We start from the raw sequence: 19,232 nt of genomic DNA, 5'->3' as shown, positions 1-19,232 counted from the left end.
AGCCTCATTGTTTATTGTTGGAGTGGAGAGCAGAGAGAGGTGCACAGCCACATCGACCCTCTGCTTGGTCACACATCAGGCCTGCTAAGACCACTATTAGCCCTATAATAGCTCTCATCGGCTTTGAATTTTTTATTTTTTTCTCTCAGTGGGGAGGAACTTTGGATGGTCTCATCATTTTTGAAACTATCAATGTGTGTATAAAATGATTTCTTTGCCAACTTTTTAAGTGTCTGCACTGTTACTGTCATCATTGTATTGACTACTTTGCAGTATAACAAATCTAAAGTAGTTGCTTCATGTGTAAAATGCATTAAATAACTAGAGGGGTTCTTACATAATTGTAATCAATATGTCGACCTGCCTCCCTGCCTGATTGTAACATCCTAAAATTGTCAGTGTTCCTGCTCTGTGGCTGAGTAGAGCGAGCTCCACACCAGATGGGTGTCATTATGAGAGAGAGTGATGCAATTATCTGTTAGTGGCCAGAACTTGCATAACTTGTATGCTGTGAAAATGCAGGCAACACTGTGAGCCTCGTAAATGTAGTGAGAATGAGCCTTAATGGATGAAAAGAAATCCCCAACACAGCAGTAGAAGATGGGATTTTTTTATTTATTTATTTTTGATCTGTTTTGGAGATTTCTAGCTTTCTGCATCTGACAATTCAGCTTTGCTGGAGATAAATAGGTGTTGGAATTCATAGAAGAGTAGACTATGAGTAGACATAGAAGAATAGGCATAGAAGAGTACAGTACTTTACATTGGAAGGTAAAGGAACATCCCACTTGTTTTTCATGTGTTTTGGAGCAGGCACTGAGTGTTGCATACTGTAAATCACAGTACTGATCCATCAGAAGATTATACTTGAGTGTGTGAGACCTAAGCAGCTTGACCTCCCTACTTATTCCCAGCTCTGTCTGCCTGTCACTTTAAAATCCTCTCTGTGTTTGGACCAAAGTGTGCATAAGCTGCATTTGTTGCTGTCCTGGTTGATGGGTACTCAGCAAAACTAAAATATAAAGGGGGGCTGAGACAGGAGAGCGAGTAGGTTAATAAATAATACATGGGACCACTTTGGTAGCCAATGAAACCATTAAGACATTGTGGTGTACCATTTGGTAATAAATTACAGAAAACTCAGCTGTACATTCAGTGTTGACTCCGTGTGATTAAGCTTTGGTGTGACACAGCGACAAATTGACCGACATTAGAGCGACAAAACTCTCCAACAATATAAATAGTTCTTTAGTAGCAGAATTAATAATAGTTTAATTCTAAATAAAAGATGCACTGATGATTATTTTGGCCGTAGCACTTTACACAAACCTTATGCCGATGCTAACATTTTCCATGCAAAAATTATTATATTTTTAATTTTGTTGCCATTTTGGGGTATAATACTTCTCCCCTTGTTTTTACTTTTCTGTCCTTAATTCCTCTGCGCTTTCCACACAAATTGCTTCTAGTGGTTTTTTGCATGTATGTGGATAAGTTAAAAAAAAAAGTACATTTTGAAAGTGAGATTTAAAACGCATATCAAGCTGTAAAATCTGATTCAGTCTTATCGTTTATTTTTATGCTTCCAATCTAAACCTATTTTCACTCTTTGCAGTTATGACTGGAAAGGTTAATTCCTGATTTAATCAAATTAATCTTGGGATAATATGAAGAACCTGTTGGAAAAACTGAAAAGATTTTCCCTTGCCCAACCCACAGAGACCCCAGTTAGTCCTGCAGCAGTAAAGCCAATTCAAATGATCCAACGGCCAGACAGAGACAGACGGATTCTGTTCCAAAATAAATGAAGACTGATTTTCTCCCCTGGATAAGGACCGGTCATAGGTTAAATATGTGTTGAAATAAGTGTTAAATGTTTCCTCTGAGCCACAGATGAAACCTGGGGTCTAAAATGCAGTCCCTTTATGAGATTGCTTGATAATTTTCTTGGACAGAATGTGGGACAGGGCTGGCCCAAGCCTCCATGGAGCCCTAAGCAAAATTTGGTTTTGGGGTCCTCTAGTTCTGCTAACAATATGGACTGGCTGCAATCAGCAGTCCGATCATTAGATCGTTCACACACCTGCTGTAAATTGCATCTATGGCGGTGCTGTTTACATTACATACATGTATAATAAGACACATTTATTGGCCAACTGATTTATCGACCAGTTGATTTCTGGGCGTCGATTTTCTTAATTTTGGGGGATCGTGATTGGCCAGTACTTACATGTGAAGCCCATCTTATCTTCGTCAGCAAAGGTTTAAAAATCAGCCTCTGTCCTCTTCTTGTAAAAGCAAATCACCTCATGTTGAAATTATGTGAAATTAAATTATTGTTTCGTAGAAATTATTACAAAAATTATTAGAAATTATTACAAAAAAAAAAATAAATAATAATAAAAATCAGCTCCACTGAGGGGGCCCTTTAGTGGCCCTGGGGGCCTAAGCGGCTGCTTAGTTTGCTTATGCCTAGGATCCGCCCTGGTGTGGGAAATAACAAAACTTTTAGCTCCTTCCAGACATCTCTGTAATCTGCATCATTCTGAGCAGTCTGTACTTTTTCAGGAACAATATATGGGCATGTAGATATTCATTTTATTGTCATCATGCAGAACAACCAGTTCCTACCTTTACTCAGTGAAATCTCTTACAATTATTCCATCTTGCTGCAGCAGGAAGTGCCCTTGACTTCCTGTCCTTCATCTTCTGATAAGTCAGAGGCCTGTCTTCTCCTTGAGAGAAACATTTTGCTGTGACTGTATTTGGGCCAAACGCAAGTGTTGGGCAGGGCCCCGAGTTGTAAACCTCCCACTGAGTCTGTAAGTGTTCAGCCTAATAGAGCAGAGTTGTTTTGGAGAACAGGAGAGGTTACCATAACAGAGAGAGAGGGCAGGGGGGTCTGCTGGCGGGTCTCATCTCATGTGGGTGTTTTTCTTTTAGCAAGTGTTTGATAGAGCTTTGGGACTTGTTTAACACTCGCCTCCCAAGAACATATAAACCCCTCCTCACCTTCGGAGAATTGATCTTCTCCTTAATGCCCTCTCAAAGAGCTAGTTCAGGATTTTTGAAGCAACTTTCTATAAAAAGGGCACAAGTAGTTAATCTGTTGCCTGCAGTGGATTGACTTTTAATGTAGTAAAAACCCAGATGGGTTTCTCCCAGATGCAGAAGCTAAAGGTCAATACAAGCGATACAGACACCAGAAAGGAATTTTTTTCACTTTTACTTAGTGAAAAAACTAAGCAGTTTATGCTGTTTAAACTGTCATCTTGTTTACATTCTTTGGTAGTTTTGAAGTCAACAACTAACAAAAGGAACAAAAACACATTAAAATTAAATTTTACATAGATTAGTACCATGTAAAACAGATAAATGAAAGCTAAAAAGAAAGCTAGGATAAAAAAACCAGATTAAAATAGGACATTTACAGACTGGGACTGAACGAGCATCTAGAAAAAAGTTTGCCTGCTAATCTGAGAGCTATCGGGGATAGATAGAAATTAAATAAAGGTTTGCCCATTAAGAGTCTTCTAATACAGTCAGTAAGATAAACTGGAGTTTTTTTTCTAATGTGTTTTTATGCCAGTAAGCAGTGTTTGAGCAGTTTTGAACAAACTCCCGTCCCCAGCTCTCTGTGTCCTGCAACATTAAGATGTCTTCCTGACTGGCCTTCTTCACTCAAATGGTGGTTAAAAGGTTTAATTTTTCTATTGGCTGCAGCAATAAAGCTTGGTACAACTTCGTCAAAGCCCCACAATCAGGTATGCGGCCGTCTCACTCAGGCACTCTGATTCTGTTACAATCTTCAAGCCACAACCTTCCTTGCACACAGGAGCTGGAATGAGATTTATTTTCTTTTAAGTTAGAAGACGTTGGTTCTTAATGTGAAAAAAGTGAAGTGCTCCTTCCAGGTTGAGGGAGAGTCTTATTCATGAATGATTGTAGAATGGAGCAGTGAATAGACAAGCAGATTAGGGCCTTGTCTGTAGTGATTTTGGCATTGCTTCTCTCTGCTGTGGTGAAGGAAGAGCAAAAAAAAAAAATTTTTACTTGACATACTGGTCTGCCTACATTTCAGCTCTAATCTATTGCGATGAGATAAGGATCAAGACTGACAAAAGATCTGGAAATCCCAGATACAAGCATCTAAATGAGTTTCCTCTTTTGGAAATTTAAATATATCGTAGAGCTGTGACACTTTTTAGGGGACTTCTCTGAATAAAAAAAGAGTCAGTTGGGGTGATTCAGGGATCTGATCACAATGTGTCCTGGACAAATATTACTAAGGAAACACTGGGACAGACCCCGAACACGCTGGAGGGATTAGATTTTCTTTTTGATGTAGGAAAGCCTTAGAATCCATCACAATGACCAGGAGGCATGTTTTGTACATGATTGGTTGTAGGGTGAACCTTGTAACCCCCATCTTGATCTCCTGCCAATTATCTCAAAGGTGTATTTAATTATAATACTATGAAAAACATGTAGTGGAGAGGAAGCAGGTTTTATAAGTCCGAGTCTAAAGGTTATTGAAAAAGATTTGGTCAAAGAAAACAGTTATTTACACATAAAATTGATATATTAGGTGGTTCACCAACAATAATCTTCCCACTAAGCATGATCCATGCTAAACATTTCTGATCTGAGTAAATAAAATATAAAATTTTATAAAATAGTGTTAACTCAAACAACTATAATACTTTTGCTTTCTACAACTCTTAACTTTTGTGTTAGGACGTTTCTTGGAACACTTCATGTTCTGTTTCAGGAGATCTTTGCTTGGGAACTGCCTCATATCTCCATTTCTGTGTAGACAATCATGTGCTTCTTTGTCAATTACTGTCCAAGTCAAATGTGACTGAGTTATAAAGATTTAGAAAATAGTGTTTGAAGTGTTTGGAGTTGTACAGCTCCCAGTTGGACATCTCTGATAGCTTCTGCCTCAATAATCTAGATTTATGTCAAATAAAGATCTCAAAACGGTAATCTACTGCAGATTAGACATTAAATCTTTCTGACCTTTCAACTTGATGTTACTCCAAGAATTCTGAACTATCCTTTAATTTGTTTTCAATCTATTCAGTATTCTTCTCCTTTGGTCTCTTTCTTCAGGACATCAATTTAAAAGCTTTAAACCTCCTTCACATTTTCTCTAGCTTTCTCACTGTGAAAGAATGGTTATATATTTACAGCTCTAGCTTCATCTAACTTCCCTTAACTTCTCACTGTGGAGACATATATTCTGCTGCAGCTCCATTATTGCAGCATATTGCAGCATATCGTCAAGAGTGCTTTGCTTCTATCATCCGACCATTAATGTTGCTATTTTTGAACCAGGAGGACATGCACCTTATTGCAGTCGATGAAGATGTTCTGAGCCACAAGTCCTTTGGACCTGTTTTTTTTTCCCCCCTTCTGATCATTATGGTGTTAATCCAGTTTTCATGCCTGTATAAACTGATAAAGCTCTGGCATCATTTTGTCTAATCTAATAAGGAATGTACATCTGATTGGAACAAAGATTGCAGCCTGCGTGTTCCACTATTGTCTAATGTCTCCATTCTGATTCTTTTTGTGCACTAGTATCTGCTATCTTTCTTTTGGATCAGAGTTTACTGCTGTGTCTAATTCTTGGCAACATTATTTGAACCTTGCCTCCAGAACATTGTGAGGGAGTGTAAGCGTTAGCCTGCAGTTGATGCTGACAGTCATATGAATGGCACCATTACAAACAGCTCTTTACACGCACCAACCCACACAGGACTAAGTGAATGGAGGGGAATCTATCCAGTGTAGGTGGAAGCAGTTATGCCACCCATCAGTGATGCATTAGATTTGTGAAAAGCCTACCAAGGAAGGGAAACTAGCCGAGCCGAAAGCCATAGGAGCAAAACTGTTGCTCTGCATGCTGACGTGCACCATCCTACAGATTAAGATAATCAGATTAAGCCCTGAAAAGCACTGACTGGAAACGACCAACGTCACATCTATGCTGTTTGGCACAGAAATGTCTAGAAAGAGACCCTGAGAGTTTTTTTTTTTTTTTTAAAGAGGTCTTTACTTTCTATATTAAGGCCTTAACATGGAATTGTGGTGATAGGGTCTCACTGTGAAGGAAGAGATTTGGGAGGAGAATGTAGAACTCTAAACCTTCTCATTATTGTTCAGGCATTTGAAGTCATTATTTTAATCAGCACTGAAAAAGATTTGTGAAAAGCCTTGCTCTTTCCTGTTTTTATGCACAGTTGTGTAAAAAATGTAGTTTTCCCATAAAATATTTCTTTACCTCTTTTCCCTACACTTAAATGTTTCAAATCAACAATTAAATTGTAAGAGTAAAGGTAATTGGGTTAAATACAAAAGACAGTCTTCAAATCAAGATTCCATTCACTTTGTGTAAAAAAATCTGTCCATACCACACTGATCCTATGTGGAAAATAACTTCACAACCCTGATCCACTAAACGTGTGAAACCATGGCTTAACAATGATTAAACATGTAATTTGGAAAGAATTAAATTTTGCTAGCCACACAGACCTGCAGCACCAAGACAAGATTTTAGTGTTGGGTAACTTTGACATTAAAATTATTTCATCTGAATTTAGGTGTGTATTGGACTCGCTTGGACAAAAAATATTTTTGAACGTATGCTAAAGTAAGGTTCTGATCCTGCAGCTCTGCTTGCTATACAGACTAAGCCTGAGCAGTTGTGATGTTATTTCCACATCGTCATTTGATACATGCAAAGCCAGTAATCCTGCAGACTAACTTCAGAACATAATTACCTATAATTAAGGAAAACATAATTATTGGTTCAGCCTTGCACCTGCCTTAGATCACTCAAGCTCATCTTTGACTTGTTTAACATTTGTGTCAAGCAAGCATTTCACTCAGGGTTAATCTGCTTTTAACATCAAATCTGTCATCTGACCTCGCTGACATTGCGTCATCATGTCACTGACCTCTCATTCGTCCTACGTAGTACAACAGGATCAGCTGCTGTTGATTGCTACATGTCACCGGGGAAGATATTAGCACACATTTTTCAAAAATTTTTAATTGAAATTTACACTTAAAGATTAAAATACATGCTTTATCACTTATATTTAGGCATCACTGGCACTTTAAAAAAAAGTTGAAAGTTTTGCGTAGAGGCATTTATTTATCAGCGAAGCTGGTTGTTTCAGAGAACTATGTGGAGGAATTGCTATCACTCTGCAAAGATGAAAGCAAAAGCTGTTACTGATAAAGTTATCTTGCATCTGGGATTTCTTTGAAAGTACCTGCTACTTATTTGACTCCACCCAAGCCCCTAAAAATTAGTGGCAGGCTAAAACTTTCATGTTCCTGTAAATAAGAAAACATTCACATCTTGAAGTTGACATGCCACCGCTGATTTATTTATTTTTCACTCACTCTGTGTGCTGACAGTTTCATTATACTGGGCCCTTCCTTCCAGCAGTTTCCAAATTTTCTTATAGTTTTGTGCACACTGTTTGGAGTGGCTACAGCCAACGGGGATGATGCCTTTTCACCAGCCTGGGTGCATACCTGACATTCCAAACTCTTGAACAAAATGTAGGCAAGAGGAAAAGAGAAGAGAGGGTTTTTCTTTTCTTTTTTTTTTTTTAAGGGAGTGGAGGCAAAATAGGGGAAGTTTCCTGACAGGTTTTGCATCTCACCTTCTGATTTTCATATAAACCGAGCTTCTAAAGCCAGAAAGAAAAAAAAAAATCCAAGCTCATTCAAACAGGAGGCGTGATAAGTATTTAGAGCTTTTTCTTGTGGGAAAAGGTTTTAACACAGAACCAATAATTTAACATCCCATTAAAAGAATCAAAGCGACGGAAAATACCTCTTTGGTGCTCTTTTTTTGCTTGATAAATATGTGATTTGAAGAAAGGATTTACCCAGTTTACTAGACTGTTTCAGTCACATTATTGCTTGCTACGCCATCTATTCCCAAAGTTAAAGTCTGAGGCTCATCTGGGTTCTAGATTATTCTCAAACAAGTGGAGATTTCCCTCCACTTGTTTCCATCATTAGCATACAAAACCAACTTTTCAGGGCAAGCATGTAGAGTTAGAAGAGCATAGGCTCAAGAATAGAGCTTTGAAGTAATTGGCAAGAGAGGAGAGCGGGAGAGGAAACCAAGGTGCACAGCAAAGCTTAATCCTATAAGACCTGAACTGTGGGACTGCAAAACCTTTAATGCTAATTCAATTCTCCATGTAGCAAATCAAGTGATAGTCATTACCAGCGTAAAAAGCCTAAAAAAATCTAAAAGCAGAAGAATGATAAAAATCAACTTAATTTACAGCTATTAAAAAATCATCAAAATAATGTTAATGTGTAACTTATTGTGAAGAGGTTTAAACCTGCCTAAAACATTTCAAGCTGCTGTCACAAAAAGTCAGTGACCTTTGTTTAAAATTACAAATTATTGTAAATTACTCTATCTGTTATTGTGGATGTAATAAATAAACATCATGAACAGTAGGGAAACTTACTATCCTCGTTATCTTTGTTTGGGTTTTCTGTTCAAGCTTGTTATACGGCAGACAGAGACAAAGCGGTTAGTTATTTTCTTTCTGGTCCCTGTTTATTTTCAGAGACTTAGCATCAGGAAGCTGGATCAAAACAAGCCTTCACTTTGTGTTTTCTCAGTGTCTCTTTGCTTTGAAGGATAAGTAAAGTTCTGCTGAACGCCTGTTTCTATCTCACTTGTTTGGAGTGAAGGAGAATAAAGTGGAATCTGAACAGTGACATGTGAACATGCAGGCTTTATATTGGGTGGCATGCAGATAAACGGCTCAGTATCCCTGACCTGACTTAAGCTTCTGTTAGAGTCTCTGCTCAGCCTTTTAAAGACCAACAACTTTATCCTATGATGACAAACTGCTATGTTAAACAGATTGCTTTATTCAGGCTATAACACGAGTTTTTCATGATTAAAATCAATCCATCTTTCATTCTGAAGGAGGCATTGAACTAGCAATGTTAATTTTGACACTTTCAATGAATCCGCTAATCCTCTAAAAAATGTCAAATCCGTCTTAGTAGCTATAGCAGCCGCTCCTCTTGTGTAGTTAAACTGGCCCAAGGAGGTTAAACCTCACAAAATAAAACAAGAAGGGAATAATCTGCAGCAGAAAATTAAACAGCTGCCATGAGAGAGTTCTCCGTTGCTGTGAATGTTACACAAATAAACAACCTGAGTTAAAACAGTTGGTCAAAATTCATTGTCAGAGTTTCCAAGAACAATCCCTGTTTCCCATGGCATGTATTTGCTTTCTCAGGAAGGGTGTGGGCTGCTGGGGCACAGCTTGGGTCAGTACAGACAAACAGGGAGTCTGCAGCGATGGTTGGACTGACTACTGCTGAGATTATCAAAGAGACACTAGACGTCTTAAGCATGTGATGAATTGATATCGGACTTTGCTTTTTAATTTCTTCTCTGTGCTTCAAATTTAAAACGTTTTACAGTATATATGTCAGTGAAGGATTTGACAGCTGAGCTCTTTCCTTCTGGGCTGTGTGGTGTTGTACTCCAGCTAAATGCAACACATCTGAAGTGCTACAGGTGCTCATCTCCTCTTCTATACTGTATGCTTCCCCTGATTGTGAGCTGCACTCATTGAGCCAGGGGTCAAGAGGATTTCCACTGATTACAAACAAAGAGTCAACAGAGATTAACTGATCCTCAATGGATCCAAAACTCCCACATTATCCCCTCTGTGCAGAAAGTCCGAGTTACATTCTGGAGTCATCAATAACCAAGAAGAAACTTTCTAAATGGGTGTTCATTTTGGAAGTGTGTTGATGTGCACTTGGAAATCCCACAGTTAAAAATGAAATGATGAAGCTGCAAACAAATCTACAATGATAAATTGGCTATAATTTTACATAATTTTGGAAAATATTGCTAAAGATATGTCAGTTGTTTTTGTTTAAGGGTTTTGATTTGCTGGGTTAATGTTCTATGCAGTTTGACCCACTGATTAGGATTGAAATTGGGAGCAAACCCGCAGGAAATAAAGTGACAGTTCCATAAGATATGTCCGTGTCCAAAATTGTCCCCTAACCAGTACAATGAACCTTTGTCCGTTTGTGGAAATGTATGACATCAGAAATTGTGTTGCCATGCAACGTGAGGTTCAGTGCTGGATCAGCAGGTGTGACAGAGTGCAGCTTTTCCTCCCAGTGATGGCCTCATGCCAGCCAGTGTGGGCTTGTTTCAGCAGCATTAAGCTCTCAGTTTCCACCCTGCATGTCAGAGCCTGAGAGAGTGCAATCACAGGCCTCTCTGAAAACATTTCGCTGATATGGCAAAATGTTGACACAATAAATGCAACATTAACATATGAAGATATTCAAGAAGACATATTTTGCTCACTCATAAACTTAGAACATTGATTTTTTTTCCTACTTAAATTCAAACTTTTTCATATGGTTCAAATTATTTGTTATATTCACTCATCTTAAATATTAATGCATGTTTCCAACTTCTTGAGGACTTTCTCCAATCCATAAAGGGTCAAAATAATAGTTTCATTCTCAATACACCTTTTGATTTTGCATCAGTTTGGTTCTGGCATAATTCTAGCTGGACATTTGACCAATCGTTTAATAATCATTTAAATTAGTTGTCATAGTAGCATGAACCTGACTTTTCTTGTATGCTAGCCTATTTTATTCCTTCCAAAGTAGTTTTGAGGGACGTTTGAGATCATTTGATTGTTAGAACATCAAACTGCGTCCAAGTTCCAGCTTTCTAGATGTTGATGTTAAATAATTCTTCAGGAATTAATGCAGTTTCTGATAGAACCACAGACAGCAAATAACCCTTTAGCATGATGCTGCCACTAAGCTTCGCAATTGGTAGATGGTTCTTGGCTTTGAAAGATTTGACTTGACTCCTCCAGATGTTGACCTTGTCATTGCAACCAAATATGTCTTCAAGTTAGTCTAGTTTGAATGTGAAACATTTATCCAGATGTTCAACATAAACATCTGGTTTATGGGTGTCTCTCTCCCGCTTAATTGGTACTCTCTATAAGTCAATGTTTATGTTAAACTTACTTCCAGTTTTCCAAGGGTTTCTGATTGGTGTCTCCTGTATTTTTCTAGTGCATTTTAAATAAATGTATTTTAATCTGTGACTGTTTTACAATAGTTTGTTTAAACAGTCTAACAGGACAGTGGTTGCAAAATAAACATCAAGAATGTTATAAAACTAAAGTTGAAATAAAGTTGTAGATGTTTGCTTTGTCATGTAGTACCATATATTTTCCTTTGGGTGGCAGTAACATAATGCTCTGAGGTTTTGTCTCATAACAAAACCAAGCTCCCATAATATTCTCTGGATGCATTTGTCTCAGTGCACAAATGATTACCTATGATCAAACACGTTTTATTTGTAGCCTCTTGTTTCCATGTTTTTTGCTGCTTTCTTAAAGGTTTTATTGCAGGTTTTACTTGATAATCCAACAGTTTTTTTTATGCATTCAGTTATAATGAGAATATTCATGCTGTGAATTCTGATGCCTTAAGGCTTGGCACTGCTTTAGACAATTTCTGCTGGTTTTGCAGTAAAATTTGCAGAAACACACAGCAGGATTACCATATTTTAACAAATTGAACCAAGATGCATGGATCTGTTGACATGCTTTGCAGATATGCTTGGCATTGTGATGTTTCGTTTGTGTGCATGTGTGTGTGCCTTAGCTGCAGTGTATACTCATTCCACGCCTGGTAGCTACACTACAAAGCAAAGGAAGTGCTGCTACTCAGGAAAATGGGCCATTTTCTTCTCTGGGGGTAAATAAACTATCTCGAAGGAAGGGGATGTGGCTGTGTTGTGTTTGTTTTTTAGGAGGGTAAGGGCAACCTGTGCATGAACTAGGTCACACAGAAACTTGGTGTTTTTCTTTGTAGCAGTCAAAATAAACTGTCTTCAATTATTACTAAAAGCAGCAGAAAATGATGTGTGTCCTGCAGCTTCAAGTATTTTAGAAACTCTTGAATGTTTGCTATTGTCCCATGTTTTCTTAGCCTGGTAAAAATCAGCGCCTTGTACTACATTGTATTTCATACAGAGGGCCTGGGCTCTTGGCTGTTGAGAAATGATTGCTCAACAGCCAATGATTCCTGGCTTCCTGGACAGAGGCTTTAAATTTTACCCAATTGCTAATATTCACTAGTCATGTATGTAATGTTCCAGTTCAACTCTCAGAAGTTTATTGCCTTATTGCCTGCGCTTTAAACAACTGACCTCTACTTCGAAGAGAGAAGTGCTGATCCGAAAAAGGCAGCTGTTAATGTTAATTCAATATTTGGAAGCACAGTCAACATGGAGTGAATGGCTTCGTTCACTTTCTCCACTCCCATTGTTAAGACTACAGTCAGGCTACAATTACAGACAGGCAGAAAATCTACGCCATCCTTCACAACTTCTCCTTCTGTTCCCTGATTGGCCCGGTCAAAAATTGGGGAGAAAACCCACACTATGCTGGAAGTGAAATATTTTTTCAGAGTAGAATTCCACAGGCCAGCAATGGCCAAGCAAATGTTTTGTTTGTTATGAATAATGACTTTGTAACTTTTTCCTGAGTGACTGGAGTGTGATATGTTGCTTTTTGGGATCTTTTACCCTACTTCATGTCACCAGACATGCCACTTCAATTCCTGCTGAGCCCACCTCTGTCGTTTTGTCCTTGGGCAAGACACTTCTCTCGCCTTGCCTGTCCAGAAGGGCCAAAGGCATGAAATGCCAGCCTTTTTTCTGTCAGACTGCCCCAGGGCGGCTGTGGCTACAATCCAATAGTTTGCCATCATCAGCGTGTGAATGAATGCATAATTGGAAATGACTGATTTCATGTAAAGAATCTTTGAGGGTTGAAAGGTGCCGTTTAAGTCTGATGTAATTTTATTTCCATAGTTATCTTTCTCTTTAATGAATGAAATCATTGTTTAAAAACTGCTTTATGTAATTAGATTATCTTTGTCTGATATTAAGATTGGTTTGATTATTGATGAAACGGTTGTACCCAGTTGTAGTTGTGGCACTGTGCTTTGCAATTTTAAAAACTGTGAGGCGTTTAGTTTGTTGACATTCCAAGCCTATCTTTGCAGCCCACCCACGTATGTAACTGCAAGACTGTATCCACAACAAAAAACTTTGGGGGCTGATTTCCATGTTTCCTCCTTGAATTCTTTGTAAAACTCCCTCTTGGTTAATATCACTCCTTGCTTCTAACTTCAGCATTAAAACTCAACGTGTTTCACTTTAGTTCTTGAACTTTAGAAGTGATCTATGTTGGTTTTCACAAAAACTTTCCGGTAGTTATGAATCCTGATGGTTTTCGCAGGACAGCAGGCAGAGAGAGGCGTTTTTGTTATGACAAGATTAACTCACACATCAGCAGGAAGCAGCCACTTCCGTTTAGCAGTCCCAGGAGGGTTCCAGCTGGTGACTCGCTCTGTTTGATCTGCCCTATCCTGCTGGTTATGTGGGTGATGTCTCTGCGGTCCACCTCTTTGGGATTTCTCTCAGGACAAAAAAAGCAAAAACACACGCCTCCCTGTAGAGACGAGGCATAAAAACAGGACCAGCTGTAGACTTGACCTTCACTCCAAAGAGGCTTGTTAGATGAGATGCCAGCTCGTTCTAAACTCTCCTCTGCCTGCTTAGAACCACACAGAAATAGTTCTGCCTTTGTGTGTGTACTTAGCACACTTAGAAACTTAGTGTGAAACAGAAAGCTTGACTCCTCTCAGCAGCTTTGATGTGTGGAACTCGGCTCCACCCAATGCTGTGCTGCTATAATGGCTTGTAATAGTTTTTTTTAGTTACTGCTGGTCAGTTGAGACTCCAACATGGTGCACATGTTGGCACAATGAAAGTTCAGCTGGAGGAGAGAAACAGCACTCTGATCCAATATGTTTAAGTAAATTGGATATGTATGATACAGTGACATTTTTAAATAGGTTTTGTGTATGAAACTATTTATCAAAAAAAAAAAATATATATATATATATATATATATATATATATATATATGTATATGTGATTGGTTGGTTGGTTGAGGCTCCGTGTCATGGTTTGAAATGCCCACACTATCCAATTGTGGACTAGAGACCACTATAACTTGGCCGCAGTCCAAGATGCAAATAAAGAAGTGTGAAAGTACTGTGGAGTGTATTCAGTCTGGTGGAGTATTGATTATAATGAGGCAGCATGTGTGTCACAGTCAGATGGTCGGAGCTACTTCACAGAGGTGCAAGAGTGAAAAGTCATTACTACATCTCATGGCTCGCAGATTACGTTCAAATTTAATAATTCAATGCAATTGTACCTTAAGATTTGGTACAAAAGTAATTCCTTGTTTGTTTTAATTGAAATAAAACAAAAGATACATCATTTTAACCCAAGAACTGGCAAATAAATGTATGTTGATGGTTTGCACAGCAGCTACAGAACTTCAGTATTTTCATGCTTCAGCTCATAATTAATGGGAACTTTTCATCTCAGTCCTTTGGTTGACCACTGTTCAATATTAGAATATTCAATTGAATATTTAGCTCATATGTGACATGCAATTGTTTTATTTATTTCTGGAAAAGAAAGTGACTTGAATAAAGTGAAGTAACAAAAACAAAACTTGTTTTACTTATTAAACAAAAATACTAACAAAAATTAGCTTAGCTGGCAGAGAAGTTTGAGACATTTCTTGCATTTACAAATAATTTCAAGTCGACACAGTGTATCTCAGTGAGACAAGATCTCTTTCAATTTAGTGGTTCGAAGCCTTTAATTTGTGAGTGTACTATTATGACCACTTCTACTTTTACTTTAATACTTAACAGATTGTCTCACATATTCATCAAGCTTCCTAAATGGTAGAATTCATGGTGGGTTCTCTGGTGGTGGACTGGTCAGGTGTTCTTCCAAGTTTCATTGCAGCTTTTGTGCCTTTTGATAGCTTTTGTTTGGATGTTACAGTATATTTGTAGATTCCACAAATACCGTATAGGATGGCATGAACACCGAAAGCTGCCACACACTGGTGAAGGCATGTCCTTACAAGCATTTGATAAATCTGCGCCCTGGAGCAAGATGATTTATGACAGCCAGCTGTGTCACTTCCGACAACTTCTGATTGTGGTCTGACCAACATCTCACTCACATGTTGCCTCTCTGCGCTGTCTTGTAGTTAGGACTCATTTGCAACTCCTGTAAATGCAAATTAAAAAAAAGACTGTTCATCTGTGCACTTTCCAAAAAGAAGATTTATAACTTTTCAGCTTTCCTGCAGATTATTACTTGTTATTTTTTTAAAACCTTTAAATCCCTCTCTGCAGTGGCAAGAGGATGAAGTCTGGATTTACAGTGTGAAAGAAACGATAAGCTAAAATTAGAGATACACTTCCTTCTGAGCAATCAAAGGCTTGGCCCCTCAGTGTTGCTGAATCTTCTTTCATTTACAGCCTCAGCAGCTTTTCTCTGCAGTTCTCCTTTCTTTCAAATGTAGTTCAGTATGTCAACCAGCACTGAAATATTAACACAGCAGCAGCATGAGGGAACCCATGCAAGCATTTAACACACCATCATGATGCGAGGAAACTGACTTTCTTGATGAGCTCTTGCTATGAGTGATGATTTGTTTGGATAGATTTTTCTGCATATGTTAATATCAGAGTAGAGATATTTTCTGCAGCAGTGAGCCTTAAAAATGTATTCATACATCTGTTTTCATATAGTTTTTCTGTGGACAATCATTTTCTTTTCTATTGAGGCAGCTTTTATTTTCTTTTAAGAGGTCATCAAGGGCTGTTTACAGAAAAAGGAAGCAAAAGTAGGGAATAAACAAACCATGATGAACGTGACCCTGTTTCCCTGTCTTCCTCTTTGCAGGAGGATGTTGTGAGCTCCTTTAAGCTTGGATTCAGCACCAAGCACAATGTTTTGATATTTCAGCCATTCCTTCTTGCATTTTGCACCTGTGAAAAAAACTTTTTCACCATCCCAAATGGTTTTACTTGTATTTGCTAATTTCTTTGTTGAATCTTGGGGATATATTGAGATAGAAATGATGTAAGTAATACATTGTTTTTATCTGAACCCATTTTGGCAAACTGGTAGAAATCAGACTAGAGCCAATCAAGATAATTATCAAACATGCTAATAGTTTGGAGCAGAAAGAACACTCTTCTACATAGACTATTAAAAATAACTTTCATTCATCAAATGTCATGAGAAGGTATGAAATGCATTGAAATGTCAGGATATCAACTTCTATCAAATCATTTTGTTCTCAGAAGAGTTGGTATGAAATGGAGAAGTGAGAAGACAAATCTCCTTCTAACATATAACATTGAAGTGTAAATAATTTGATCACCAGCAGTGGTGTGCTGTCAAGGATGTTTTTTTTTTTTTGACAAATGTTTTACATCTGAATCACCTCAGGTCTCACACAATATGTCTACCCTTTTTCCTAAATATCGGCCTAAAAACTCTGATTTCCCAGCTTTTCAAAGCATCATCTGCTTATATCTTCTGTTTTCCTCATTAGCAGTCCACAGGCACGTCATTCAAAGATTGTTGCTAGGAGCGAATCATATCTTGATGTTTTCCAAAACTTTAGCTTGATTCAGTTCTGTTTTTTCACTCCCACCCAGTATCTGTGTTTGGCAGAGCTGGCGGCTTGTGATCAAGTGCAGTTAATCTTTTGCAAAAAACAAAACAACTCTCCCTGTTTGATGTCTTGGCCTGAAAGCTTTAAATCCTGCCATGTCCTGGTCTTGTTTTGGAAACAGAGATTTTTGTAAAGCTTGAACTGGATCACTACCAGAACTAGGCTTTTCAGAGCACTGAGTTTTGCCCGTTTGTTTTGTTTTATCTTGTATTAAAATTGCTTTTCCTATCTTTTTAAAACATCTGCTGCAGAATCTGCTATTTTGCATGTATTCCCCCCATTATGATTCATACATCGTTTTCTGCTGTTGCTCTGCTTTTTTTCCCCCTGGCTTGAACTAAAAAAGCATTCAGCCATATTGCTGCTTGCCTGACCGTGGCTCAAATGCTTCCTCCAGATGTGAACCATTCCGATACAGTGTAACCCATATATCTCACACTTACTCATCTCTTTACTTCAATAAATCAAATTTAATGGGGGAAATGTGTAATGCATGCATTATGTTGAATTAAAATGCAGATGAGAAAGAGGAGAACATTTTTTGAAATTCAGTATAGAGCAAGAAAGGGACTGAGTGAGTGAGACAGATGCGCACACACACTGCGGCGAAGCTCAGCATTAGTCGAAGCAGCAGCAGAGCTATCGCAGCATCCTTCATCCCCCCTCATCTCTCACTCTCTGCTCTGCTTTGCTCACTCGCTCTTTCTCGTCTGCTGACTGAGGTATTCCTGTGCACACAGTGGTGCAGCTCACAATTACAACCTTATGGGACTCTTCTCTTGTTTGAGTGCATAGATTTACCCTCTTTGGATTCCTCTGCCTGGAAACTGTTTTTGCATCCGCCTTTAAAAAGCCCCTAAAAAACTCTGGATTCGTGGAGTCTGAGCTGAATCATGGACCAGAGTGCAGCAGGGCAAGATAAGAGAAACTGGGTCATGAGAGGGCTCCCCTGAATGATGCTTGCTTGCATGTGGAGGAATGGGGTGCACCACCAGCGCCGTTGTTTTTGACGGGCTGCGAACTGTCTTGGAGAGGAATTGCAGCGGCTACATCTGCAAGGAAGCTGCCGAGCCTGCCGGGCCATCTGAGGCTGAGAGGGCACTGAGTCGGAGAGAGTCGCGTATCATACCGACACCTAGAATACTTAAGGTCTGCCTTCATTGAATATGGTAGCAGTCAGTGTGATTTTTTTTTTATGTGCATGTTTTTAATTCGTAGTTTCAGTGTAAAATCCGAGATCTAAATGCTAATTTTAAATATTATTATTTCAAATAATGATGTTTATAAATGATAATTAAGACTAGAAAAGGATTTTGATTTGGCACAAAACTCTTCTGCAGTGTAAGAGGTTTTGTAAAATATATTTAGATTCATATTGACTAAATACAGCAGGTTTTTTTAATTTATTTTTTTTATTGAAAATTACATATTTAACCTTAAAAAAGGCAATATTTTTGAAACTGTTTTGCTTTTGATTGGCCAAAATGCTGAATGAGAGTGCACTGTAAAATCATTCAACCAATAAGATTAATAAGATTGCATATTTCCAAGCACTTACACTATCACCTTTCACATTTGGCAGAGTAATGGCTACATTATTTGCAGTCTTGTTTCCATGTGAGTAAGCATTGAGTAGAGTGAAGTGTATAAAAAGTAGGGCAGTAGGAGGGTTGAGCGTTGCCTCCTTTTTAGCGTTGCATGGGTTAAAGCCTCTTGAGAGCTGGGATGCAAGTGAGGAGGTTAAAGAGAGGGACAGTAAGCTCTGTGTCTGCTAGAAATCAATCACCGCTCTTCATCTGGGAACCGGCAGGGTTGGCAGAGCTTCTGCTGCTCCGTACCAGCTTGTCATTCCCCTCTTGTGTGTGTTGACTTAACTGTGTGCGATTGTGTGTGAGTTTGATGTCTTGTTCTCGTCGCGGGATCATCAGATTGAATGTAAAGTGCTGAGTGGCAGTGGCCTGGCTGATGGCAGGGAATTAGGTCAAGGGCACGATTGCTTCCCTTGGCTCAGGGATAGTCTTATCATCCAGACAGCAGGAGTTAATCCTCCATCAGTATTTACAGTCTTTTGTATCGATTGAATGTGTGCAGAGAATGTGCTTGGTGTGACACTTTTCACCACAGAGTAGCTTTAATAAAAAGATGTAGAAAATTTGCATTGACAAAGATTTATGAAAAACCGACTTTGTTTAATTGTATATTATGTTGTGGAAAATATTAAAATCCTAAATGTCATTTTAACCATATGTTCTCCCTATTATTTCTTGTTTTTTTGTTGTTTTTTTTTGTGATTGGTGTTTAGAATGCAAATGAGTGAGTTTGACTATTAAACATTTTATGCATTGGTTTTTGTTTTTATTATTTATGCATTTAACTATAACTAAATTATTTAACTTTATATATAGACAGTTTTAACAGTTTATATATATATATATATATATATATATATATATATATATATATATATATAATATATATATAAACTGTTAAAACTATGTTAAACTATATATATATATATATATATATATATAT

At 38.1% G+C, this 19,232-nt stretch overlaps 1 protein-coding gene across 4 annotated transcripts in view; it reads left to right on the top strand.

Annotated features, from left to right (window-relative positions):
- LOC129360846 (dedicator of cytokinesis protein 9-like) overlaps positions 1–19,232 on the top strand; it is a 74,177-nt gene that overhangs the window by 4,481 nt on the left and 50,464 nt on the right. Inside the window, exon 1 of one of the 4 annotated variants that reach the window (XM_055031290.1) lies at positions 17,317–17,849. The exons of 2 other annotated variants lie outside the window; for them this stretch is intronic. In XM_055031290.1, coding sequence (XP_054887265.1) covers positions 17,679–17,849 — 171 coding nt within the window. In that variant the 5' untranslated portion in view covers positions 17,317–17,678. Of the gene's footprint in view, positions 1–17,316; positions 17,850–19,232 lie in introns of those variants that run through there. One more of the 4 variants, XM_055031291.1, reaches the window with a different exon arrangement.

This window comes from Poeciliopsis prolifica, unplaced genomic scaffold (assembly GCF_027474105.1).
Source record: "Poeciliopsis prolifica strain line A6 unplaced genomic scaffold, Auburn_PproV2 SCAFFOLD007, whole genome shotgun sequence".
NCBI lineage: Eukaryota > Metazoa > Chordata > Actinopteri > Cyprinodontiformes > Poeciliidae > Poeciliopsis > Poeciliopsis prolifica.
This window is presented reverse-complemented; position numbering and strand designations above follow the sequence as displayed.